The sequence below is a fragment of the Perognathus longimembris genome, chromosome 4 (assembly GCF_023159225.1).
Source record: "Perognathus longimembris pacificus isolate PPM17 chromosome 4, ASM2315922v1, whole genome shotgun sequence".
Taxonomy (NCBI): Eukaryota; Metazoa; Chordata; class Mammalia; order Rodentia; family Heteromyidae; genus Perognathus; species Perognathus longimembris.
In genome coordinates this window covers 91,831,494-91,858,371 of record NC_063164.1, presented here as the reverse complement: position 1 = coordinate 91,858,371, position 26,878 = coordinate 91,831,494, and the positions used below count along the sequence as shown (strand labels likewise).

Genomic DNA, 26,878 nt, shown 5'->3' with positions numbered 1-26,878 from the left:
TAGAATGAGCATGCATATCCTGGCCCACTTTTGTGGTCTGTGGTTCCAACAGAAATCTCATTTTTGAAGACTTTGGGGCACTATTTTGGTCTAAATGGTGCATCTGGTTCTTCTGGGGCTCCCATTAATCCCTGCTGGTGTCTGAGGAGGTAGAGGTTCCCCATGCTCCATCACTGGACCTCGAGGTGGTAAAAGGATGCTCCAACCATCGGGATAAAGAGACTTCCTGATTATGCCCTTGCAAGGTGGGGGGCATCCTTTGCTAGTGCAACTAACCCTCTGGTGAAATTAAGGATTCAATTGGGGAACCTCAGATCCAGGGGAAAAGCCTCCACCCAGCCCAGTCTCCTCTACCACAACTGTTTCTTATAGCGGCTTTAGAGCTCACCCGATATTTCCAGCAGTGCTACTGATCACCTGGAAAGATACACCAGAGAGGTTCTTTTGTGGAAATGTTCAGAGAAAGTCCCCCTGGGACAATGTTCCTGGTAGTTCTGCCTGATATTGTGTTCAAAGAGCCCTTCTGTGGAGGCTCACCTGGGAGGTTGGCCTGGGGAGAAGCCAGCCCACCTGGCTTCCTCTGCAGGATGGAGTAGAAGACACTACTTCTCCAAGCCCTGGATCTCAAAAGAGCTGGTCTCCCTCTTCTGCCTTCCAACACATCCTTTGCCATGTCTGGAGCTGGTTTCAGAACTTAGCAGGGAGGAGCTGGAGAATCAGCCGCCATCATGATTGGGCAGAACCAGACCACTGCTTTGCCTGTCCCCATCTGATCTCATCTGTATCAGACATATCCTTTGAGGAGTAGAATGTGACAGAAATCCATCCCGACATCCCCAGTCGATCTGGTCATTGTTTAAGCTTTCTTTCACATCTTAGCTTTTGTTTGTAAGAAGTTAAATTCACTGGCCCTTCCCCCAGGATCTGTGCTCTTCTCATCAGGTTACGTAATGACCCTAGGCCCATGGGTGCATTTGAAGCTATCTCCAGAAATGTCATCCTTTCAGTCCAGTGCTTTCGGGACCTGCAAGGCCTCTCTTTTAACAGCTTGTTCTCTACTTGTGTGGATCAAGGGCATTTATGGTCTTTCAAAATCTGGGCTCTTAGGGAGTTCCACAGGATCCTAGCAAGAGTCAAGGGTGTGGCTATGGGAAGTGCCAGCCCAATGGTAAGCCTGCTATGGTTTAGCATGGGGAGGCATCAGGGCCTACCCCAGTGTACAGTGAAGGCTCTGGGCCTTGTCTCAGCCCCAGGCTCAGCTGTGAAGGTAATAGTGGGTCTGTGAAACCACCCTAAGCCAGACCAGGTCTTCAAGCTTTGTATCCCAGTGGGTCACAGTAGCTGCCAAACCTCATTTCTGCTGCAAAGAAGCCCAAGATTGACTGGCCCACCTGCTGGCTCCCTCCCTGACCACAGAGCCCCTGCTGTCATCTCAATGGGCTTGTGGACACAAGGTGCCACTCTCAGGGAGATGCAAATGAACTAAGTGAAGTCACATAGTTCATAAAAAGAGAAAGGTAGTACAAAGGGATCAAGGGGTCTGGGGGCCCGAAAGTGCATGCAGGCAAGTCCATGGGATGGACAATACACTTGGTAGGGCAGGCAGGGAGATGCAGCCTAGACACTTTGCAGATGGCAAGGTATGTGACAAAGCAAAACCTACCTGACAAGGAAATAGGGGAAGGAGGCTACAAACAACACGGAAGTAAGAAGGATCAAAAAATAAGGAATTAAGGTTGAGTGTCACAACCTTCTATCAGAAATCTGTGTTTAAGAACTCCAATTCTCACTATTTAATTCAAAGCCAATCTCTGTTAACTAGGAAGGTGGCTGAAGTGGTCTGAAATTCTGTCTTCCTGTGGCATGTCAGTGCCACATGCTCTCTTTCTTGGCCATATTTCTTTTCTAATAAACTTTCCTGTCACCTTTACTATGTTCAAGTCTTGCCTGAATTCATCTCTTGCCAGATGCAAGGACTGAGGTCAAGTTAGATGCCCTAAATTTTTGCTAACACATTGGTACTTGGGGAGGGGAATGGAAAGGTAATGTATAAGAGCAAGTCCCAAACTCTCTCTGGCCAGGAGAGTCTGTAGGCTTGGCTGTTATCCCAGGAGGCAGGAGGTTCTGAGCTGAAGGCAGACTCCAGGCCCACTGAGTTCCAGCCTAGGGCTATCCATGCTGCTGAGGGGGAGCAGGCTTGTGTGCTTTCCCTTTTCAGAACCTGGCCTCTATCTGGGCACCGGTGGCTCACGCCTGTAATCCTAGCTATTCAGGAGGCCAAGATCTGAGGATCATGATTCAAAGCTAGCCCAGACCAAAAAGTTCATGAGATTCTTCTCTCCAATGAATCCCCGGAAGTAGAAATGTGGCTCAAGTGATAGAGCACCAGCCTTGAGCAAAAGAAAAAAAGAAAAGGTAAGGGCCAGAATCCAAGCCCTGAGTTCAAGCCCCAGTAATGGCAAGTGCATGCATGTGCATGCACACACACACACACACACACACACACACACACACACACAGAAACTGTCTCCTATCAGCCTAGCCAGGGCCCTGTCATTAGCAGGGCCTTCCTTCCATGCGCACCCTGCCCTGAATACTGTAGACTGAGCCTCAGCCTGCTGATCAGAGGCCTGGCCAGGGCCTAGTTTCCTGTGAATGTCTAATTACCACAAAGTCTCATCTTAGAGGAAGCCAGTTAGAGAGGAAAGGAAGATGAATGAGCAGCAAGGGTGATATTGTTTGGAGCACAAATGAGTGCCATGGCCAGCCAGATGCATAGCTGCTTGCACTGAGGTGAGGCAGCAGCAAGCCCTCGCTCCATGGGAGCTATGAACAAGCAAGGCGCTGCTGGGAGGGGCCACTCCTAGAAACCTGAGCCCTGTCCAGAAAGCACCCTGTTGTCACCATATGCTCCAGAGCCTGCCCAGAGAAGCAGTTCTGTTGGAGGAGTCATCCCAGCTGCCTTTAGCCTCTCAGAGGGTGATCTTTCAAGGCAGTGTAGACGGTTACAGAGTCCGCCAGATCATGAGGGGGTCAGCCACTAGCCACTAGCTTCCACAAGCGGCAGCTGGCACATGGGAGCATGTGGCTGGTATCACAAGACAGAGGAAGAGGAGTAGATAGAGGCTTATCACAACCCCCAACTGTCAGATAGCAGCATTAGCTGACTGCCCGCCCCCCACCAGGCTCCACACAGCCCAGGGCCACTTTCCCCAGGCCATGCCCAAGGATAAAGACAAAACAGCAAACATCCACGTCCCCAGGCCTTGTCTCTGACTATCACATTTACACTACATCAGGGTTGCTCACTCTGAAATACTCCCCACCTATGTGTCTTTCCAAATGGCTCACCCCACTCCCACTGGAGCCAGGCCACTTCTGGAGGAGAAAGGAAGAGTACAAATCTGGGAGGAGGGCCTCCTAGGTGCCGCCCCTCCCCCAGCCTCTCCCACTGCCCGGGAGCTGTGACCACGCCCACTGGATGTTCCAGACAGAGGGACTAGGATGCTACCCTCCCGGCTGCGCTATGTCTGGCCATGCCTCACCAAGCTGGTGGAATCTGTCTTGCCCAGCCAGCCACTGTCCTGCCAGCAACCCTGACTGAGGAATGCGCAGGGGAGGAGGGTGGGCCGCTCTCCCACTCAGAGCAAAGAAATTATACTTCAACTGATGGATAGAGCAGCAGCGCTCTGTGCAGCATGCCAGGTTGTCTCCAGCCACCAGCCTGGGAGCACCCCACTTACAAAACACATTGGTAACCAGCCAGGCTACTCACCCTGGCCTAGCAGAAGAGGGCTGTGGAAGGGCCTCATGGGTTCCCCAGTGACACACAACTGAGCAGGTAGAAGATCAGAGCCAGGTGACTCCTCCGAATGGCCCAGATTCTCACTAATTTATATAGACTGTCAAGTCCACCCCACAGGAACTGAAAGAGACCTTAACCAGTGGAAGCCAGAACAGAGGTGCTGGGCCCGAGAGGGGCAAAGCGGGGGCTGGTGGGGTTATGTTCCCACAGGGACAGCAGAGAGGCAGGAGCGAAAAGATGCGAGATGGCTCCCCAAGACGGCCTCCCTCCCACCCAGACTGAATCAGGTGGAGGCCGCTGCAGGAAGCCTCTCAATCTGGGTCTTTTTGTATCTGTATGCTGGTCTAGGCTTGAACTCAGGACCTGGGCTGTCACGGAGCTGTTTTGCTCACTGATCGAGTGCTCTACCACTTGAGCCACAGCTCCACATCCGACTTTTTGGTGGATCATTGGAAATAAGAGGCATATGGACTTTCTTGCCTATGCTGGCTTTGAACCTTGATCCGCAGATCTCCGCCTTCTGAGTAGCTAGGATTCCAGGCGTGAGCCAAGTCGGTTAGCAGAACAGCCATGCAAAGCTTCGGAGGACAGGGGCGCATGCCACCCGGGAAGCCGCTGGGCAGGCCTGGGAGCCGGCGGGAGCGGGACGGGATGGGGGGCTGCGGAGCCTGGTCGCAGGACAGAGCGGCCACGAGGCGAGCGGGACGGGCTCCCCGGCAGCAGCGGCTGTGGGCACCGAAGGAAAGCGGCAGCCAGCCGGGGGCTCGGGGCCAGGCTGCAGGGTGAGCCCGCGCAGGGCAGGTTCCGACACGGCAGCGGGGGCGCCCTGCGGCTCGGCTTCTCCCCTGCGCCCTACACCAGGGCCAGAGCCACCCGCTGCGCCCCACACCAGGGTCAGAGCCCACCGTGACACCAGCTCCCTCCCGCGCCCCACACTAGGGCCAGAGCCACCCGCTGCCCCCCGCCAGCGCCAAGCCCACCGTGACCCTAGCTCCCTTCCAAAGTTTGCCCCGCGTGGGAAATGGGGCCGGCCCCGAGGAGGCGCGGAGGACAGACGGCCGCCCGCCCTCCGTCCCCTCGGGGGAAAACATCAGCAAGCAGCCGGCCCAGAAGAACCGGGGGGGGGGGGGAGCGAGCGTGGAAAATCCCCCAATTTTGCAATGTCAACTGCCGGGCTCCCCCGGGCCGAGGCCGCGGCGCTGCCCCCGCGCGCCGGCCGGCGGGACTGCAGCCCAGGAGCGGGCGCGCTGCTGTTGATCTTCTGGTTCTCAGACTCGGAGGACGCACGGAGGGCAGGGAATTGAGTTTGGTTTCTAAAGCCGAAATCTTCTTAGCGTGGCTTGAGCTTTCTGGAAAAGTAAAGTGGCTTGTTTTTATTGGACTATCACATCCTGTTACTAGCCGTGTTGTTTTCTTTCTTCTCGACATTGAGGCAGAGATCAAAAATGAAATAAGTGATGGGTCTGTCTTCCAAGGACAAGGATACCCAAGCACAGAAGAGCAGTAAATGTTTTTTCTCTGAATTCTGAAACCCCTCAGGCTGGGTGCTACCTCCAGCACACACTTAGCCCTCTTTTTATTTGTATATCCAAGGAGAACCGTGCCTCCTGGGCAGAACTTGTGAGGAGGGAAGGAAAGAGCTACCAGAGGGTGCCCACTGCCTGCCAGGGGCCTGGCTGCACCTCCCTGACCTCACTGGCAATCCACAGCACTATTTCCGCAGCATGTTTCTGCTGTTTTTTAATGGGTATGGCTAAGACTCCATCCAGGGAGAAGCCTGATAAAGCTGCCCCGCCACTGAGTGCTAGCATGTGCAACCCACCCAGCTTGACTTCAAATTGGAGGTTCATCTTAACAGGAACCTGTAGACAGTAGAATCCTGTAGCTAACTCTGAAGAACTTCTGTATCCTCCTGGTTAATTTAAAGGGCTCCCTTCCAGCCATTCTGGCAGGAAGGAAGTCTGACTAAACAGCTTCTCTGGCAATGAATCAGGCTACTCCATTGCAGTTTGCCACAGGGGCAACCATCTAAGGACACCCTCTGCCAAGCTCTTCTTCCCTCTCTGGGTCTTAGTTTCTCCACGGTGACAGTGAGCTCAACACAGGGTAGAGCCACAGGCCAGGCACAGGTTTTATCAGCCTTTAAGAAAGGGCCAAGCTTTCTCTAGAGCACTTAGGACTTGTGTTCCCACCTGACAGCAGTGACCACAATAGAAACAGTGGGGTGACCCTCCCAGAAGTGGAGAAGCTATTTTTCCTCCAAGGATATTTATAGCATCATGCACAGGCCATACAAAAATTCCAATACAGGTAGATAGCCTTGGGCAGCAAACAAGCCTCTGCATCTGAACTGTCTGTATCAAATGATTTAGAGGGTCTGGCACCTCCCTTGGGCTGGGGGCTCCCCACCCCTATGTCCCTGCACCACCTGGAGCTCGGGAGGAACTGAGCACAGCTCAGAAGGAGGCAAGGGCGGATGTGATAGGGAGGCCAGAGTGAAAAGACAATGGCTGGCCCTGGAGTCCTGCTCTTAACTATATGCCACCTCAGTCTTCTCTTCTGGAAAATAGGTATCCGAGCACTGAAGCTTGCTAGTAGGATTGGAAATGTCACAATGACATTGCTTGGCACCCAGGCTTCTCAATACAGAGCAGCCTTAATTATGATTACATGTGACAGGTCAGTACTATTAGGGTAAAGACACCTGGTGCATTGGTTCTGCATCACTGAAACCAGCCCACGCAGGAACATCTCAGCCACCCATAGCAGGCTCTGGGAGGGTGGCAAAAGCAAGCAGCTGTACTGTACCCACATCCCCAGCAAGACAAGCCTGACCAAGCTACCTCTAGCTCTGCCTGGCTCAGGAACAGCTGAAAAATAGCTTAAACTGAGCTTGGGCTTGTGGGGTGGGGGACACCTGATTGCACTGCAGACACTCCTGCACACCTAAACATACATGCGCATGCGCCGGCTTGAGCTCCAGGTCACCTCTGTACAATGCCTTGGACCCATCTGATTACAGTAGGTACTCCTTCAGTCCCTCCAACATTGTGTGTTTCCTGTTTAGTTGGGTTTAGGGTGTCAGTGTCTTTTCCTTCTGGCAAGACTTTCTGGCTTGATCTTACTTTTTTTTTTTTTTTCCAGTCATGGGGCTTGTACTCAGGGCTTGGGTGCTGTCCCTGAGCTTTTTCACTCTACCACTTTGAACCAGAGGACCACTTCTGGTTTTCTAGTAGCTAATTGGAGATAAGAGTTTCAGGAGCTGGCTTCAAACTGCAATACTAAGATCTCAGCCTTCTGAGTAGCTAGGATTACAGGTGTGACCCACCGGTGTCTGGCTGTTTCTTTTTATTGTACCAGTAGTGAGACTTGAACTCAGTATTAAGACTGGGTGTTGTCTTTTAGCTTTTTTTTACTCAAAACTAGCACTATACCACTTGAACCACAGCTCCACTTCCAGCTTTTTGTCGGTAATTGTATGTAAATCTCACAGATTTTTTTCCATCTCATCTGGCTTTGAACCTAGATACTCAAATCTCAGCCTCTTGAGTAGCTAGGATTACAGGATTACAGGCCTGAGCCACCAACACCTGGCTCATATTTAGTATTTTTAACAACCTTTTTGAGACATATGGCATTCAACACTCATTCCTCAACTGGGCAAAGCATTCTGGTCTCTAAGAGATCGGAGGCTGCCCCCCACCAGCTGGCTCTATGTGAACACTTGGACCCAGGCCTGGCAGCAGAACTGCCTCCCTGAGGTGACTGCAGCCTGAGTCAAAGCACTAGGGGTTTCTCTCTGCCAGGGGTGGGATTCCAACAGGTCATGTCCCACCCCTACTCACTTCCTGCGCCTCCGAGGGAAGGAGCTCTGCCTGGCGTGCCCTGGAAGTTTGGGTACTGAGCTTGGCCCCCTCTCAGCGCTGAGGATGCCCCAGGTGAAGAGGCCTGGGCAAGAGGAGGGTGGGCAAGGCCTAGGCTGGACAGGCCTGCAGGACATACTCAGGCCATCAGATACACCCACCAACCCACATTGAGAAAATCAGAATGTTCTGAGTTTTTAGATTTTAAATGCTGGCTCAACTTTTTTTTTTTTTTTTTTTTTACTGGATTACAAATGTGGAGGTAAACAATGCACATCCGAAACGCTGAAATTGCTTTCAAAGAAAGCCTGCCCAACGGGAGCCTGGCAAGCCTCTGCGGACCTTTCAGCATCTTTCCATCGAAGAGTTCCGGGGTCACCGTCTCAGGGACACCAAGGGAACGAGGAGGGGGTGTCCATGAGGGCCCCGGATCTACTCCCTCAAACCTCCCTTTCCTTCCTTCCCTAGCCGTGGTAGTTCCACACCGCATGGTGCGCCTGGTCCCCGCTGCCTCCAAGTGTAGCTCTGTGCTCTTCAATGTGGAAGTTCAGGGCGCTCGCGCGGAAAGTCCAGGCCGCTCCCCGCCTAGGAGGTGGGGAGACTCCCGAGGTCCTGACGGAGAAGAGGGGCCCCAGGCCCCCAGGGCGCCTGCCAATGCGCCCACAGGCCTCAAAGAGGTGTCTATGCCTCGGTGCCTCACACCCCAAGGCGCGCGTGCGCGCGCGCGCGCACACACACACACACACACACACACACACACACACACACACACACACACACACACACACACACACACACACACACACACACACACACACACACACACACACACACACACGCCTGCCCGCCGGAATCAGCTTGCTGCCGGCCAGCGCGCAAGCGGAGCAAAGTCGCCCGAGACACGCAGCCCGGCGCCCGGCACCCGTCTGGCTCGCCCTCACCCCCACCCCCACCCCCAGAGGCGGAGCCGAGGATCTGAGCGGGCGGCGACGGCAAGAGGCGCCGCGGGGGCGGGCCGGGGGCGGGCCGGGGCGGGGCGGCGACGGACTGCGGAGACGCGGCGGCGCGCGGAGCGGCGCAGAGCGTTCTCGGCGCAGAGCACAGCGGGCCAGCGTCGGGGCCGCCGGGGGACGCCGGCTGGGGGTCGGGCCGCACGGGAGCCAAGCCGGAGGTCGGCCTGGGAGTCTGACCTGGGCAGGGAGCAGCTATGGCGCCGCAGAGGGCCGGGGCCCGCGCCGCTGCGGGCAGCCTGGGCGCCGAGTAGCCGGGCCGGGCCGGAGCACGGGCGGGCGGCGGCGGCGGCAGTGGCGGCGGCGGCGGCGGCGGCGGCAGCCCGGGCCCCCCCGCCCTCCCAGGCCCCGCGCCCCGCGCCCGGGCCGCCGGCGATGGTGACACATGAGGCGGCGGCGCGCCGGCGGCAGGACCATGGTTGAGCGCGCCAGCAAGTTCGTGCTGGTGGTGGCGGGCTCGGCGTGCTTCATGCTCATCCTGTACCAGTACGCGGGCCCGGGGCTGAGCCTGGGCGCGCCTGGCGGCCGCGCGCCACCCGACGACCTAGACCTCTTCCCCACGCCCGACCCACACTACGAGAAGAAGTACTACTTCCCGGTGCGCGAGCTGGAGCGCTCGCTGCGCTTCGACATGAAGGGCGACGACGTGATCGTCTTTCTGCACATCCAGAAGACCGGCGGCACCACCTTCGGCCGTCACCTCGTTCAGAACGTGCGCCTCGAGGTCCCCTGCGACTGCCGCCCGGGCCAGAAGAAGTGCACCTGCTACCGGCCCAACCGCCGCGAGACCTGGCTCTTCTCCCGCTTCTCCACCGGCTGGAGCTGCGGGCTGCACGCCGACTGGACCGAACTCACCAACTGCGTGCCCGGCGTCCTGGACCGCCGCGACCCCGCCGCCTTGCGCACGCCAAGGTGAGCGACTGGGGCGCAGGGCCTCGGGGTGGAGGGTCCCACCGCGCGGTGCCTAGCCAGTCCTGCTCGCCCCGCTCCCTTGCGGGCCGCCCGCTCGCTGCGGGGCTCTTGCAGCCGCCACCCCTATCCTCTGACTTCCCTTTCCCCCCTCGCCTCTGACAAACCCACACAGCTCCTCGATGCCTGGACACCTCCTGGGTCTCTGCCCTCTTGCTGGCCCCACTTGGAGTGCGCTGCCGGCTGCTATGAGATCAATCGCGTGGTTTAAAGGTCCACGCTGGCCCAGTGTGGCCCCGTGCATTGGTCTTCGGGCGTGGAAATGGGCTTGTGAGTGCGTGGGCAGCCCACCCAGAGTATGCGCTTCTCCGAGTCTTGGCTAGTGTACCTGACGCGGAGAGAGAGGTAGGAGATGGACGGTGTTTGGCGGCCCTGGCCCTAAGGTGCCCACCAGCCTGCCTTCAGGGGGAAGGGGAGGGGCGGCCAGGAAAGGGGTGGGCTCTGCTGCCGGTGTGTGCAGGTAGAACAAAGGCCTTGTGTGACCCAGAGCTGGGGGCGGGGAGAAGGTACAATCTCCATCCTCCTCAGCCTCGGTAAAGGAGTGGAACAAAAGCCGGGCGGGGGGTGCATTCCTGCGAGCCCAGCGGCTGGGCTGGGGAGGCAGAGCTGGTGGGTAGCCATGCAGCCTCACTGTGTCCCCCTAGTCTGAGTAGTTGGGGAGTAAACAAGACTGACCTGCCAGCGGACAGGGGTGCTGGGGCAGAGCCCTCAACACTTTAAGGGAGCTCATGATGCCTAGAGTTTCTGCATTTAAAGTTAGGATTGTTTGCGCCCTGTCTGGTTGTGCTCCCAGGTGTCCTGCCCCAGAACAGCCTTCTCCAGGGGGTCTGGGCTTAGAAGAGCCCAGAGTGAGGTGTTCTTCCCTGCCTTTTGTCTCTTCCGTATTTGCCTTAAGACTGAGCTTTACACACAGGCCAGGGGTGGGTGTGAGGATGACTGTGAAATAGGGATTTTTGTTGGCACTTGCAGAAAGGTATGGGCAAGGGCTCAGGTAGATTGGAGAAGTTCTGGACCAGCTAGCCAACTTGGGACTGACCAGCTGTTCACTGTCCCTGCCACTGTTTCCTTCCCTGCACAGCCTTCAATTTGTCTTTGCCCATCATCTTTCTCCCAGAGTTCGGAGAATACATCCCCTTTTCTTTGGCTGTGCCATGTCCCTGGACCCAACAGCTCCCAGCCCAGGAAGAAGTGTTCTGAGACAACTTGATGGCAATGGCGGAAGCCATTTGCCCAACCCCCAGTCTGCTCCACACACGGACATGTTCCTGGTACAGGATTCATCCTGTGGTCCAGCCTCACTCCAGAGGAAGCTGGGCCTGGCAATGCAGCCCACCCTCCATCATCCAGAGCTCTAGATTCTGGGTGCTGGAAACTGACAAATCCCACCAGGCCAGGAGGGTGCCTCCCTGTCTGCCCGAGTTGGAGGGAGAGAGTGGAACCGGAGGGAAGGGTGTGCTGGCTGCTCTTGGGGCTTTTGAAGTCAGCTTATCCAACAGCGCGGCCATGGCTCAGAGATTGCAGACAGTGTGCTTTTGCAGCAGCCCTTGGCTTCCTGCAAGTGCAGGAACCCCATCCCCAGTGTGTGTCCTAGAGCACAAGCTCAGGCCAGGAATGAGAGGAGCAAGGGAGGCACAGGGAAGCCCCAGCGCCCCCTCCTGGGAAGGGTGCATGGTCAGCCGGTAAGGCCTAGTGGACCACCAGCCCCTTAGCCTGGAAGTTGCTGGCTCAGCAGCAGCAGACTGGGCTTGGGAGGGCCTTCTGAGCCCTGAGAAGGCCCTATGCAGTGCCACTTAGCAGGTGGCAGTGGGTACCTCCACTTCCCTCTATTCCAGTACTAAGTGGATTACTCTGATAAAGAGCTAACTCAGGAGGTCAAGAGGATCTTGGCTTTGTGCTTTTATGACTTGGCTGCACTCAGGCCCACCTGCTGAGGGATGACACCCCCCCCACCCCCCAGTGTGGAGCAGACTCACCTGATGAGGGCTGACTGCCCCCCAGTGCCAAGCAGGGCCTTGGTGCTGCCAAAGTCATTGCAGACCCAACCACTCTTGGAGGGGGCAGTGCCCCAGTGGCAGGATGGCTGCTGTCCCGAAGGCACCTAGTGTTAAGATTCAGCTGTCATGCTTGCTGCCCTGCCCTTCCAGGGCCTTGTGTGTGCTGGTGTAACTGAGGCTGGGAAACAAGGTGCATTGGACCTGGACTCTGTGCAGTGCAGCCTTGCCAGCAGGCCCTCCCCCCACTTCCCCAGGGCAACAGCTGAGTCTTGCACATATGCTCCTTCCTCAAGGCGTGCTTCTGGGACATTTCCCCTGCCCCTCACCCACTCTTCTGGTGCCCGTGTCCACTGTATTTGGAGACTCAGGGGAGAGGAGTCTTGGGTGTGGGCTTTGCTCAACTTCTGAGTAGGCAACCTGTGCCTGCGGCTGCTCTGAACCAAACACACGCATTTAGGTGGCAAATGGAGGTTTCTCCACCTTCCCAGAATGTCTTTGGGAACTTGTAGCAACAATTAGTGCTTCCTGCCCTAGAGTAGGAATGCAGACATGCGAGCAAAGCATTCGAAGGTCATGGTGGTCCTGTGTCTGCTAGAGTGGCCTTGGCTTTCTGGCAGGCCACTTGAATTAGGGTCTGTCAGCACATGGCCCTCAGGTGTTCACACCCTGGAGAGAGCCTGGCCTGTGCACCATCCCCGCTGGCTCTGGTGGAGATTGTGTCCGCTCTTGGCTCTCACAGAGCCCTTTTCTGGTGCACACCACAGTTGCCCATTGCCCCACAGTCTTGGATCACCATGGGCTTCCTCAGTAGGGAATCTGGGAGATTTGGCTGCCACTGTGGGAGTGTGGCCAGCTTCCTGGATCTAAGTGCTTTACAGTCCATTCCTGGATCTGATAGGGAGGGAAGAGGAGGGGCCACCGTGCTGGCAGCAGAGGGGGGCAGCTTGAGTCTCTTCTCTCCAATGCTCCCTTTGTTGTGGGGTGATTGATTGTGGTGGCTGAGGGAGTGTGAGAGAGAAAACTCATGAGCCCAGTGTTTCCTCTTGAATCAGACTGGTGTAAATTACATCCTGAGAATCTCCCAGGTCATTAACACATACACTTGGAGTGGCTGCCCTTGTGCCCCTCGAGTGACCATGGCTAGTGCCTACTCATTGAGCGTGCAAGGCTCCCACTGCTTGACTCTTGCGAGGAGTGCTTTGTGGCCATCCTGTGTGCAGATATTTTGCATTGCTCTGCTTTCCCTCAGACATTTCTAGGAGCTCTGGAAGGTTGACACAGGTGTTCCTGCCCAAGGGGGCTGGTGCATCCTTCCTCAGCAGCATGTCCTCAGCAGAGCATCCTTCCTTCATTCATGTATTGTGGGCTTAAAACATTTGCTTTCTTAAGCCAGGAACTATATCTCTCTTGTGTTTAGTACAAAACCCTGCCCCACTCATGGGCCATTAGGATGGCCCAACACTGTAAAGTAGGGGTTAAGGGACAGCTCTCGATGCCCCCCCTTAAAGCAAATGTGAAAGGAAGTTGAGGTCCAAAGAAGTTGTAGAACTTTCAGAGTACCTGAGCCTGAGGGTTGGAAGCCAGCACTAGACCTCCATCCCAACAAGCCTGTATACCTCTGCTGTGCCCTACCCCACCCCCTAGTGGGGACAGCTGTCCTCGATAGGCATGGCTGCCGCAGAATGTGTGGGCTTACCCAAGCTCGGCATAGGCACAGCTTCATGCAAACCTGCAAAACATCTGGCAGCTATCATTCACCCAACTCAATAAGGCCAACAATAAGGCCATGTTCACTTGGCTTGGAAAAGGGAGCATCAGTGAGGTCTGCGAGAATCACACCCATAGGGCAGCACCTTGTGTCCTCCTGTGGACCACAGGGTAGGGACTACCAGCTCTACCACCTCGCCTGAGAAAGATCAGCCACACTAGAGTCAGCACTGTGAGCATGGGGCCCAGGTCTGGATGGGCCAGGCCTCTGTTGCTGCACTGCTGTCTGTGCTCTGCCCATGAAGCAGGAAATCAGGGCAACCCAGAAGCACTTCGTTCTGTTGGCCCTCACAGTGGAGGTGTGCAGGACTGTGGAGCTGTTCCAGGCAGAGGGAAGCCCCAGGGCTGGACTTGCCTTCACCATAGGAATTGGCACTTTGGGGAACACTGACCGAGTTGGGGGTGGGGGTAATCAGAGCAGGCCAATGTTGGATGATCATACAGAACCATCCAGGCATGTTCCCCACCACTGGAGGTGGGACTAGCACCTTCACCCTCCTTGCTAGCACCCATCAGCATGCACAATGCACTGGAAATGGTTGTTCAGCTGTTGGCTCCTGCTTCTGAGAAGAGAACTTTGCTTCCCAATAAGATTTTGTTACCTGCTTTTCTTTCTTTTTTTCCTTCCTTCTTCCTTCCTGTCTTCTCCCCCGCCCCCCCCCCCCCCTTGGTACTGGTTCTTGAACTCTGTTTGGGCACTGTCCCTTAGCTTTTTCCTTCAAGACATTCTACCACTTGAGTCACAGCTGCACTTCTGGCTTTGGGGGGAGGGTGCGCAGGGGGAGTTAATTGAAGATAAGAGTCTCACATACTTATGCCTATGCTGGCTTTGAACCTTGACCCCCAGATCTCAGCCTCCTGAATAGCCAGGATTTCACACATGAGCCACAAGTGCCTAGTGCTTTTGTTCTTCTTTTGGAAGGGAGGATATGTTATGCTGAACGAAAGTCCTGAGCCCTGTGAGAGGTCAGGATGCTGCCCAAGTCAACGTGAGATGCAAGCATGGGAGGGTGGCCTGCAGTATCTGAGGAGGTAGAGAAGTCTCATGCACAGGGTTTTGCAGAATGACTAGGCGTGCAGATGAGAAGTTACTCTGTAGAAGTATAGTTAGGGTTCAGGTGTATCTCCTGAGGCCCACAGCTGGTCTTAAGGATGAATGGGAACAAGCTGGGGACAAGAGAGCATCAGTGGAGAGAGTGAAGTGTTGGTGTTCCATCTGCCTTTGAATATAGGCCTATCATCTCTGGATAAAGTGCCCTTCCCAGTGTGGTGGTGTTCTGAGTCTCAGAGGCACAGTGGGCCATCATTTTGGAAAAAAATGGTACCTGTGTCCCCACACACTAGAGTAGAATGTTGACCCCCGGCTCCTCTCCAGAATGGACACTCTTCCATCATTGCAGACACCTGCCCCAGCCTGAACAGGTCCCCTGGCTGCACCCCTGGAGGCTCCTCCATGTCCAGGCCAGCCTGAGCCCTAGTTCTACCCAGACCCCTGCCTGGGCCTTCCTCCAGCACAGGTGGACCATTTGGAGGCCCCACTCTACCCCCACCTACTGGTCCATCCATTTACTCACTAAGCCGGGTGCCCTGGCCTGTGCCCGCCTCCTGTGGGGAATAGCATCTCAGATTCCACCAGGCCATCACAGTGGCTGTCAGGCTGTCTCCAGGTAGATAGAGCTCTGGGGCATTCCCTCTTTCCCTCCTTGCCCTCCTTGTTTGGGATGAGATCCTTCTACAAAGCCTGTCCAGGCAAAATAGAGGAACCCTGAGCCAGTCTCCCTCCTTCTGACTGGAACTGGTGTGGCTCATAGGCTTAGGGAAGCATGAAAGACCCTCATGGCCCCACCTCCAAAATGAGATATCTGCCTGCAATTTGGTTCTACAGAGCACTGATAGCCAGTTGCCTTGTTGTCCCTCCAGCCCCAGGTGTAACATTTTATGAGAGCCATGGCCATGTGTAAGTTCCTGGATTTCACAATCAGGCAAGGGGACCAACTCCTAGGCTGTCACTGTACATGGTGCTGGAGGGTAGTTCAGGATATTGGATAGTGCAAGATACTGGGCTAGTACTTGGATGAGAAATGGCAAGGGAGGCACCTACATCTAGCCTACAGGACCCCAGCAACCTCTGTTTGTTTACAGGGAGAACACTAAAAGGTCAACAGAACAAATAAGTAATTGGCACGATGTTAACTAGAGGATTCAAGTGCCATCGTTAATGGTTTACAGAGCTGTTGCAAGCACTGGGGTCAGTTGGACCAGCCTGCTGGTCATGGGTTAGAGCTGCTGTCCCCTCTACAGGGCCCCCTGGAGGGCAGCAAGCCTATGCCTTCTCCCTGCCTGGGTGGGTCCCTCCTCTGGCAGACACCTGTGGCCTGGGGTAACCTCCTGGTATCAGCACTGGTGTGGGACATCCCACACTGCAGCTACGGGGTCTCTTCCTCCCCCTGAGCTGTGCCAGTGTCCATGCTCACTTGACCAGAGAGCTTTGTTGTTTTCTTTCCCTGAATCTCCAGAAAGCCCCTGCCTTCCCTGTCCAACAGCCCAGACATGGAGATAGTCCATGTGGGTCCTTGCATCCCATCCCTCAGGGCCTGTCATGGAAGAACTAAAGGGTGAGAAGAGGAAGGGGGTCACAGTAGCATGTGATGGAAGTCTTGATCCTTCGAGTAAGGCACTTCTCCCCCTCACCCCCTCACCTCCATTCCTCACTGGTATCTGCAGGATACACAAAGAGCCTTGTGCACCTCTGTGTCTGCTGCTGGGGCCCTGTGCACCCCATCCTATCCCTTTGCCCAGTATTGCATGTGTTTCCCACATGGGTTACACTTTCGTTCAGTTACACCTTCAGCACAGAGGTTTGTCTCACTTAAACCATGCACAGGGCTATATTGATGTTGCAAACTTTCTGGAACCTGTATCAAACCATACTTAACCTCCTGCAACCTGCTGTCTTCGCTCAGCTTGTTTCTGAGATGTATCTGTGCTAGTCCATGACATGCATATTTAATCCATCTGCTGCCAGATAGTGGCGTCTAGACACAGCTCCTCTCCAGCCTCTTTGTTCTGAGAGCAGTGGGCAGTGAGTTGCTCTGCACTCTCATAGTCCAGGGGTGGTGACTGTGCCTTTGCAAAGTCCTGTGTGTCTCCAGCAGTGGTCAGAGGATGTCCTGTCCATAGTCCAGTGTCCCCAGCCTGCATGGATTTAGCCTACAGCCTTGGGTATTTTCCATGCAGCAGCTGTGAAATAGGACTGCTGTGGGCTTTGTGTACACTGCCAGTGCTTGGTGTGTTGATCGACCTCCTCAACCACCCTGTCTGTCTTTGGCCTGGGTTTTGCCTGCCTACAGGGTTGTTTGTCCTTTCTCTTTGGTTGGTAGCATTCCTTGTGTGCCATAGTGCCAAGTTCCATAGGTAATCTGCCCAGCAGGTGTGAGTTCCCACACATCTATCACCTCTGCTCATGGCTCTGGCCTGTGCACTAGGTAGAGACTGGCACCAGCACACTCTGGTCTCTGTCCATCACCCTGTACACATGTAGTAGAGGGGACAGTCTGCTGACCCTCTGGGACCTCCGCTAGATGCCAGAAGACTAATAGGAATAGATAGACGGGTGTTGACTATTGTCTTTCAGCAGCATAGACACCCAGGCTGCAGCTACCTAAGCTGAGCCCAGAAAGACCAGCCATGCCTGCAGGGCCCCCTGCCATCAGCCTCATTTATTGGGGTCCCTGTGCAGTTGAGTGGGAATAATTGGCTAGCTGGATCATGCTCTCCCTGCTGTTGCATCCCGTGGTGACCAGGGACATCTCTCCTTCTAAGCTTAGCGCTAGAACTCCCCTGGAAATATCCCTCTGGAGCTTTGGTGACCTTGAGGAATAAACACCTGCTGGCAGAGGGCTCTGAGCTTTTGTGTTTGCTGAACTGTGGGAGAAGCAGAGTGGGCCATTCCTGGAAGGGGGTTGGGGGTGTGGCAAAGGACCTCTCCGAAATCCTGTCCCTCACTCCTCCCCAGAGAATGGTCTGCCACAGTGTGACCAAGCTGTCCAGTCAGATCACAGTTTGCTTATGGAAGGGGCCTAAGAGCAGCACTGCAGGGAAATCTGGAGGTTTCTGGTGTCACCTAGAAGGAGAAGCCTTCCTCAGGCATGAGGGGGAGGGGAGGGCTGACAAGAACAAAGGCCTTATCCTGGCTGACTGCAGCCCCCATGGTGGCCTCCTCCTGGCCCTCAGCCCCTAGGACTGGGCCGGGCTCTGGGACACTTCCTGTCCCACCTCTCCAGTCCAGGGGACTTCCTGTTCCACCTCTCCAGTGCAGACACGGCTACTTGTCAGCCTACCTCTTGAACCCTGACAAGGTTCAGAGCCTCCCCAGTCAAGCCCCAACCCTCCTTGTGGGGGCCTGGTGGGAAGCTGAGGCCTATGAGAAGTGAAGTTTGTCCCTCTGCTTTTCTGGAAGCTGGGCTGGCAACATGCCCAGCAGGAAACTCACTTTTATAAAGGATACATTTGGCCGTGTGGGTAGAAGGCAGGAGTGATTGAAACAATGGGGAGGTGCTTTGGGGCAGGGGCATATCTCCCCACACACTCCCAACTCTTCAAGCCACTGGTTGAGAGGGGACCTAGGCAGGTGACATGCTGAGCTCTGGTGGCAGTATGAACTACAGGTCAGGGACCCTGGAACACCTGGCCCCTTCTTGCCTTGCAGGTCATTGTCTCTCAGATGCTTAGAAGACTCAAGAAGCAGGGGCCTTGCTGTCCAAGCTATAGCTCCCTCATTGCCTGTAGCAGGTGTGTGGGAACCCAGAACTCTGCCCTGACTCCATCTGAGCAAGTGGCAGAGTGACTCCCTAACAGGTTCTTGGAGCAAGTCACCTGTACAGGAAAGAGGTGGATCATACATAGTACAGCACTGTAAACTAGCAGGCTGAGCAGATCCCTCTGGCCTTTTTGCCTCCCCTTATTCTCCACACCTTCCTCAAACTATGCCCACCACCTTTCAGGGTCATTCCATGTCTTGGCTTGCAGCTGCATGTCTTCTGTTGGTAGACCAGGGGTGGCCACTGTGTCACTAGGGATCACCCAGTCCATAGTGAGACCACAGTCAAAAGGGTTGCCCATGCTTGGTGGTGGTGGTGGGTGTGGCCAGTGGTGTCCCCAAGGGGGTGGCTGCTGCTTTTGTTCTCCAGAATAGAACATGGGCAGAGTACAACTAGATGGGCAGGTAGGTGGATGGAGGGAGCTTATGGGAAATGGCTCACAGATTTAAGTATACTGTAGTGTGTCTCAGTAAGCAGTCTGCAAGCTGGAGACCTGGGGCAAACAGTGGTGAAGCTCAATCCAAATCTGAAGGCCCCCCCAGGCTGTGATTCCTAGTTGGAGGCACCTGGGCAGAAGAAGGGCCAGCTTCTGAGCAAGCACTAGGGCTGCTCTGCCTTTCAGCTCTAAGCAAGCCCCAGGCTGGCTCCACAGTGCCTACACTGAGAGCAGCCATCCTTAGCATCCCACCAGTTTGGATGCCAGTCTCTTCCCCAAACCCCCGCTGACACACGAGCCATCGGGGCATCCCTTCCCAGTCAGGTGGACATCTGAAGTTAGCCAACATAGTGCTGTGGAGTGGCAGGCATCTGAGCTGGATGGTCAGAGGACCTTCACTAAAGGCAACCTGGACACTCATTTTCCAGCAGGATAATCAGCAGGTGGCACCTGCTGTGTATGTGAGACTCCTCAGACCCTGCAGAGATTGGTGGCTGGTGGTATTTGTGGGGTCACCTTCAGAGGCTCTTTCTGCTTGCCCTGGATGCTGAGGTGGCCAGAGGAGATAGAGGGGCTCAGAAAGCCAGGCCTAACAGAGCCCACCCTTCCTAGAGCTGCATGTGGGGCAGAGAGGATGGGTCCCTGGGTCTAGAAGCCGCTTTCCTCTACATGCTCCACCTTCTGCTGACTCCTCAGTCTGCAGAGCAGAGTTCCATACACCAAGCTTTAGTGAGGATAAAATAAGAGTAGGTGTCAGCAAGTGGAACAGGTCAGGAGGGCACGGGGTGGGGACATACACAGGTGTGTCCCAGACCTGGGGACACAACAACTCTGCCCTCGATGAGTAAGTACTGTCTAGCATTGACATACAAGTCTTGTCTGCTCTGAAGACTGGGGAGGTTCGCCCTGTTTTTTTCTCTTTCTAGAGCAGCAACTCTCCATGGAGTGGCCCATGGAAGCCCTGCACAGCAGTGAGGGGCATCCCAAGTGCAACCCAGGGGGGGAGCTGGGGTAGCCAGCCAGAAGCACGCACGCACGCACCCACCCACTCACACACACACTCCCTGTTCTTGGCCTCCATATTGTGTCTGTGAACTCAGTGTCCTACAGGTTAGCATCTGGTCAGTGGGAGGACAGTCCCACTCTACTGCTCTTTCTTCCTAGGCCTCTGAGACAGTGCTGGCAGGGAGTGCCCCCCTGGCTAGAGCTCCAGTGCCCACAGCTCTGCAGCTCTCCTGTACACAACAACACCTGCTTCTGTGTGCAAGTGTGATAGGCATTTCTACAGACAGGGCTCAGTGCTTTCTCAGCGGCCCAACCCTCTGCCTTCCCTCCTCTTCTACCCAGCTAGACTTTATGAGCTGTTGAGACTGTGGAGGTACAGGCTAGCATGGTGCCCCTGGCTCCATCAACCCCACCCCCCCCTACAGAAACCCTGAGCACCCCATGGCTGTGGTTTCCAGCAGTGGCCTGAGCTCTGGCAGGCGCTGTCAGCCACAGGCCATACCTGCACATACATCCCCAAGGGCAAAGGTACAGGAACTCCAGGACCCAGGACATACTCACACACCTTCGCTACACACCACGTGTGCACACTCACTCGTGCACACGCCCAGCAGCTTTGGAGCCAGCAGTGACTCAGAACCATTCTGGAACAAGAATCCATTTTTTCCTTGCAAGTGGTTGGCACTTGGAGACATTTCCTCTCCATTGAAATTCCTTCCCACTAATGCCTGCTAGAGCTGAGCAATTTTCCACTTGGTGGCTGGGCTGCTCTACGTCCTGAGCCCTCAGAATGGCCCGGATGTGGGAGGGAATGTTTTTCATGGGTGATCTGTCACTGCAGACAGGGAGGCAGCCTGCAGCCACACACCCACACAAGGTGGCTGAGGGTATCCTGAGGGCATCCAAGCACCCAACAACCCAGACTCCAGGCAGTTTGGCCTTGGAGTCCCTTTCTTGTGCTCCCAGGAGCCAGGTGGGGGCTGTGAGGATGACAACAGCTCTCTTTCTTAGGCAGTTGCAACAGTGGGTTGTCACATCTGCTCTCTCTAGGTAGCCTACTATAGGGCTTCTCCCTTGGAAAAAATAAGGATCAAGACTGGGACAGGATGACAAATTGGTTGTTCTAAAGGCAGGGTACACCCTGAGCCTCTGCTCTAGTCCCTGAAGGAATAACCTGTAGTGACTACCCCAAACTTTTCCTGCTGAGATGGTTCAGGGTACGGTGTGGGGCAAAGGGCATGATGGGTAATGCTGGCAGGATGCCAAGCATCAGTTGTGGGACATCCCCTCCTTCTCTTTCCCCGTTGTGTTAAGCTTAGCCCTGGGTAGACAGTAGGATGGGTGGCAGCCTTTCCCTCATTGGGGGATGGCTTCTGGGAACTGATCTAGTGAACAGTGAGGCCTGAACCCCAGGCGCCATCCAGCTGTGGAGCCAAGCCCCCAGAGACCCCCAGCATCCCTCCCCAACACTCCAGGGAAAAGGTTCACTGCACAGCCTCCTTAATGTGACAGGGTGTTAGGCCCCAGGAGGACAGGGGCCAGCCAATAGAAGAAGCCGCTCCTCCTGATGACAATGTCACAGTGGGTGGGTGTGTGGAAAGATGACCTTCCCTGAGCCCAGGTAGGTCAGGGTCCCTACTGAGTATGATAGCAGTGGGGGGAATGGGGTGAGGAAGGGCTAGGTGTCCTCTGCTCCTCAGCAGGAGGCCAGCAGTTGGTGATCCTCTGCTCTGTCCAACCAGCTCTCAGCCAGGTCACACCAGGGTCATAAGCCAGGTACAGATTTCTACCCCACTGAGGTGTTCTGGGTCTTCTCTTTGATCTCATTCCAAGTGAGCCCAGAATCGCACTGCCCAGTCATGTTGGGAGACCGAGGAGGAAGCAGGTGTAAACCAGACAAGCTCCATGCATCCCCGGGCCCCTAGGGTGGCAGCCTCTGGGCTGTGCCTCTGAGGACTCATCCTGTCTAAAGCTAGCTGCAGACTCCACTATGAGACAGCCTTTGTTTTTGATTGTCATAAAGTATACACAGCATAAAGTCAACCTGCACCCTTCCCCTCATATTCGTCCCCCAGTGGCTTCTTCCCAAACTGAGACTGACTTTAGGTTCCTCAAATCCTGACTTCATCTCCTCCTCCCCCCTGGCAGCCCCTTTCCACTTTCTCTCTGGGAATCTGCCTTCTCTGAGTACACGATACCTGTCTTTTTGTCTTCATGGTTTATCTATGTTGTAGCGTGTGCCCCATTTCCTTCCTGGCTGAATACTATTCTATTATGTTTACAAAGCATGTCTCCTTTGTTTATTCATTCATCCATTAATGGGCACTTAGGTTCTTCACATCTTGTTGCTGTGATGCGGCTGTGTGTGTGTGTGTGTGTGTGTACACAAATGCCCTTTTGAGAACATGTTTTCCATTCTTTGGGTGTACAGCTGAAAGGAGTTGCTGGAGCTATGTAATTTGTGTCTCACTTTTTTTTAGAAACTCCCATCTACATGATCACCATGGTGGGAATCCCTGGCAAGAATGCATAAGGGTTCTGACTTATTCACCTCCTTGCCCTCATGATGTATTTTCTGGGTTGCTTTGATTTTATTAAGAGCTGAGTCTCTTGCCCAGACTGCTATTCACAGACCACTCCCATTACTTAGTACTTAGAACTTAGTACTTAAACTCAAGGCTTCTGCCTGCACCCCCTAAAAATGGCTGTGGCTGTGTGCCTAGTTGCCAGACCTAACTGTTTTGTTTTTCTAATAGCCATGCTGTGGTACCTCATTGTGGATTTGATTTGCATTTCCCTGGTGCTTAGTGATGCAGAACATGTTTTTGTGTGCTTATTAGCTGTTTGGATATCTTCTTTGGAGAATGTCTAAGCAAAATTTGTGTGTGTGTGTGTGTGTGAGAGAGAGAGAGAGAGAGAGAGAGAGAGAACTGGGGCCACATGCATGCTAGGCAAGTGCTCTACCACCTGGTCTACACCCTTATCCCTTGATGGTTTCTTGTTGTTTTGTTTTGTTTTTTGGTGCCTGTACTGGGACTTAAACTGAGGCTGGGGTTCTACCACTTCTAGCATTTTGCTGGTTAAATGGAGATAAGAAGCTCAGGGATTTTCTTGCCAGCTTCACATTGCAATGCTTAAATCTCAGCCTCCCGAGTAGTTAGGATTAGGATTACAAGTGTAAACCAGCACCTGGCTTTTTTTTTTTTCTTTTGCCGGTCCTGGGGCATGAACTCTGGGCCTGGGCACTGTCCCTGCACTCCTTTTGCTCAAGGCTAGTGCTGTACCACTTGAGCCATAGCACCATTTCTAGTTTCCTGGTGGTTAACAGGAGATAAGAGTTTCATGGACTTTCCTGCCTGGGATGGCTTTGAACCGCAGACCTCAGATCTCAGCCTCCTGAGTAACTAGGAATACAAGAGTGAGTCAATGGCGCCCAGCATACCTGGCTATTTTTTAATTGGGTTGTTTAGTATTTGTGTTAAGCCAGTCATATCATACATAATTTGCAAATATCTTTTCTCATTCTGTTGCTGATGATGTATGTCCTCTAATACACAACAATCTAGTGAAGCCCAGTTTCTCTACTTTCTCTTCAGTTACAGGTCTTGCTATTATAGCCAAGAAATCATTGCCAGATCCAGGGCCACCAAGCTTTTTTCCAGTATTGAAAGTTTCACATTTTTACTTTTTACATTTAAAGCATGAATCCATTTTGCATGAATTTTGTGTTTGTGAGTCCAGGAACTGGAGATGTAGCTCAGTAGTGTTCTTCCAGCATATGTGAACCCTAGATTCCACACCCAGCATCACAAAGCAAAACTGTCCAACTTCATTGTTTTGCATGTGGATATCCATTTCTCCTAGTCCATTCCCAGTGTTGAAGAAACAGTCCTTTCCCTATTGAGTGATGTTGGCATTCTGCCAACAATCCTTTAAGGCCAGACACAGTGATTTGTGCTTATAATCCCACACTTGGGAGATGGAGGCAAGGGGGAGCATTAATTCTGGGTCAGCCTAGGCTACATAGCCCTTGTCTCAAAACCAGCAGCCACCAAGGGGGCGGGGGGAGAATACCTACCAAATCTATTATACCAGACACAATGACTTGTGACTCCTGCCTCATCATACCTACCACAGGCACAGGTAGTGGGTTCAACATCCAGGGCCAGCCCAGGGAAAACATAAATGAGACCCCCATCTCAGTAAAATAAGCTAGATGTGGTGGTTCACACCTGTCATCCTAGGTAAATGAGAGGCCCAGATAGGAGGATCACTGTCTAATGCTAGCCCTGGCAAAAACACAAGACTATCCAAAAATAACCAAAAGCAGAAAAGACTATAAGCGTGGCTCAAATGCTAGAGTGTTTGAGTTCAAAGCCCAGTACTGCTCCCCCCACCCCACTCCAAAATCATTTGACAATATATGTGTTGATTTCTGGGCTCCCTATTCTGTTCCATTGGTCTCTGTGTGTCTTTATACTAATAACACATGGCTTTGATTGCTGCAGCTTTGTAGAAAATTTGGGAATCAGTGAATGTGAGACCTCAACTTCTTTTTTCCCTTTTTTTCTTTCTTTTTTTTTTTTTTCTCGTACTGGTCTTAGGGCTTGAACTCAGGGCCTGGACACTGTCTTCAAGCTTTTCTGCTGATAGCTAGCACTCTTCCACTTGAGCCACAGAACTGCTTCCAGCTTTTTTGGTGTTGAATTGGAGATAAGAGTCTCACAGACTTCCTTGTTTGTACTGACTTCAGTCATCCTCATGTCTCAGTTTTCTAAGTAGGTAGGATTACAGATGTGAGCCACTGGCACCCTGCTTTAACTTTGTTTTTCTTTGGTTATTTGAGGTCCCTTGAAATTCCACATGCCTTTTAGAATGGGTTTTCCTATATACACAGAAAATGCTGTTGGAGTTAGGAATACAAAGCTTGTATCTGCAGATCTAGTTGGAGTTCGCATCTCAACAATGTTCTATCTTCCAGAGCGCAAACCCAAGGTCTCTTTATTCATTTGTGTCTCCACCCTGAAACAGGACCAGTGGTGACCAACCATAGACTGTGTGTGGCTGGGCAGAATGTGAGAGCTCCATGCTGCAGCTCCTTCTGTCTTGCTGCCTGGGGCACACCCCTAGGGGTTTCCCAGTCTGGGCCCTGAGGTGTTCTGTCCCACTACCAGACTGGATTCCTTCTTCTCTAGGTCCCATGTCTGCTGGTGCCCTGCAGAGCTGGTGTGCGTGTGCCCTGACTCTGTTGTCATTTCCCTAGTGGGGATACAGGCAGGCACGCTGCAGGTTCTGTGGGCATGCCCCCATCGTGACCAGCCCCCAGGCAGAGTGTGCCCTTCCTCTTGCCTCAGGAATCCTCCTGGGGAGTCTACCTCTCCTTTTCAGTGAAAGCTGTCAGCAGACACCACCTCACTTGCCCTTCCTCCTGCCCTCATGAATCACAAGTATGAATGCATGCACCCATGCATACCACACAACCCTGTGCCTTTGCCTGCAGCCCTCTATGCACTCACTGCTGGGGCCTGGCTCTGCCTCTGGTGCTGCTGCCCCTGCTTTAGAACATTGCTATCCCTACCATGCAGGGCAGCCTGGCCCTCTGTACTGGTACTGCCTATTCCCACACCATGTGCCAAGGTCTCCCAGAGACTGTCGGCCCTCCCCAAAGCCTGGTACTGGAGCTCTGGTGTCTTGCCCAGAAAGCCAGGCCTCTGTGCTCCCTGCCTGCCTCTTCTGGGAAGGAAGAGGACATACTCTTTTCTGGTCCCAGGTTCCACCTGGCTGCCTGCATGCAGGCTGCAGTAGGTGCCCTTGCCCCTGAGAACATGCTCAGTAGATAGATGGAACAGGAGCCTTGAGCCCACATTCTGTCTCAGGAAACTACCTGTTCTCAGTAAGAGCAGGTCAAGGCCACAGCAGCTAGAGCCAGCCAAAGCCCACGCTGGCCGCGAAACAGGTCCTCTCCAGCCATCACCAGGAGCCTTTGTGGCAGAAGGCAGAGCAAGGCTGAGTCCCTAGCATTTCCTTGGCCCTGCTTGATGGCTGTCTCTCCTGGCTCCTCACCACTCCCTTTATAGCTGCTCCCTCTTAGCCCCCCCTCCCAGCTCCAGGACAAGTTTGCCTTCTCTTTACACACCCAGAGATCTTCTCCTGTGCCAGATCCTTCTAACACTCACCCTAGGACTAAGGAACTTGTGGCAGGAAGGAAGACTTGGGCAGCAGCAGAAGTATGACCCAAGTTCTAGCAGTCTGTGCAAGGGAAGGGGTGGGAGAAGAGGCCTGAGAACCACTTGAGGAAGAGCCTGTAGGCACAGGCCTTGAGCACATCTGTCCAGGGTAGCCCCTCCAGGTCTGTCCCCAGAGTCCCATGAAAAGAGAAGAGACTGTGTGAAGAAGGGAAGCTTCGGGATTGGTGTGTGAAGCCAGTCTCGGCTGTACAAAGCTTGGAGGGGCCCTGCTGCGCCCACCCACATATGCCCTTCAGATGACCTGCCCTGCCAGTCAGGGTGCACCACACCACCCACTCACCCCTTTGAAGTCCACCCCCTCCAGAGAGAGCATCAACCCCAGAGACCCTGGGTCACGTAAGCCAAGGGCTCCTGTGAGCCACTGTGTGCCCTGACTGACGCACTGCTGAGCTAGCCTGGCCCCAAAGGGCTGCTGCTTCCTCCTGCTACCCATAGCCTCTGAGAGCAAACTGAAGCTTCACCTTGACCAGGTCAAGGTCAGCACGTATGAGAAGTTGCTGCCCGAGGCTGTGGTGTTTTGTCAACCAGTCTACAGGCCAGTGGGGCCTGTAGATAGGAGGGACCCCCATGAGTCATTGTGCCCTAGATCCTTTGAGGCATTCCACCCTGCCACCTGATGGGCATGGAAAACCACTATCAAGAGGGAAAACTTACCCATGAGACTCACGTTGGCCCTGGGTTTAGGGGTGCTTTATCAATTAAGGGATATGCCTGCTTATATGTCTATTGAGATTTCTATGTCTGATGCTGTGAGGAGGCATGTGTGTATTTTCTCTGTGTTGGGGAACATTCATTCCTTTACTGTTTTCTAGACAAGTTTGCATAAAATTGGATAATCCTTTTTTGTTGTTTTAATTTTGGTAGAAAAGTCTGGCATTTACTGTGTAGGAATATTCCCTCTCACTTTTTTATTTTGAAAAATGTCAAACCCGTGAAGTAGTTAAAACAGTTGTAAATGGAG

At 53.9% G+C, this 26,878-nt stretch overlaps 1 protein-coding gene across 1 annotated transcript in view; it reads left to right on the top strand.

Moving 5' to 3' along the window:
• Positions 1-8,737: 8,737 nt before the first annotated feature.
• The window catches only part of Hs6st1 (heparan sulfate 6-O-sulfotransferase 1), a 36,733-nt gene continuing 18,592 nt past the window's right edge, over positions 8,738-26,878 (top strand). Inside the window, exon 1 of the mRNA XM_048345681.1 lies at positions 8,738-9,590. Within this exon, the coding sequence (XP_048201638.1) occupies positions 9,064-9,590 (527 nt within the window). The 5' untranslated portion in view covers positions 8,738-9,063. The remainder of the gene's footprint in view (positions 9,591-26,878) is intronic.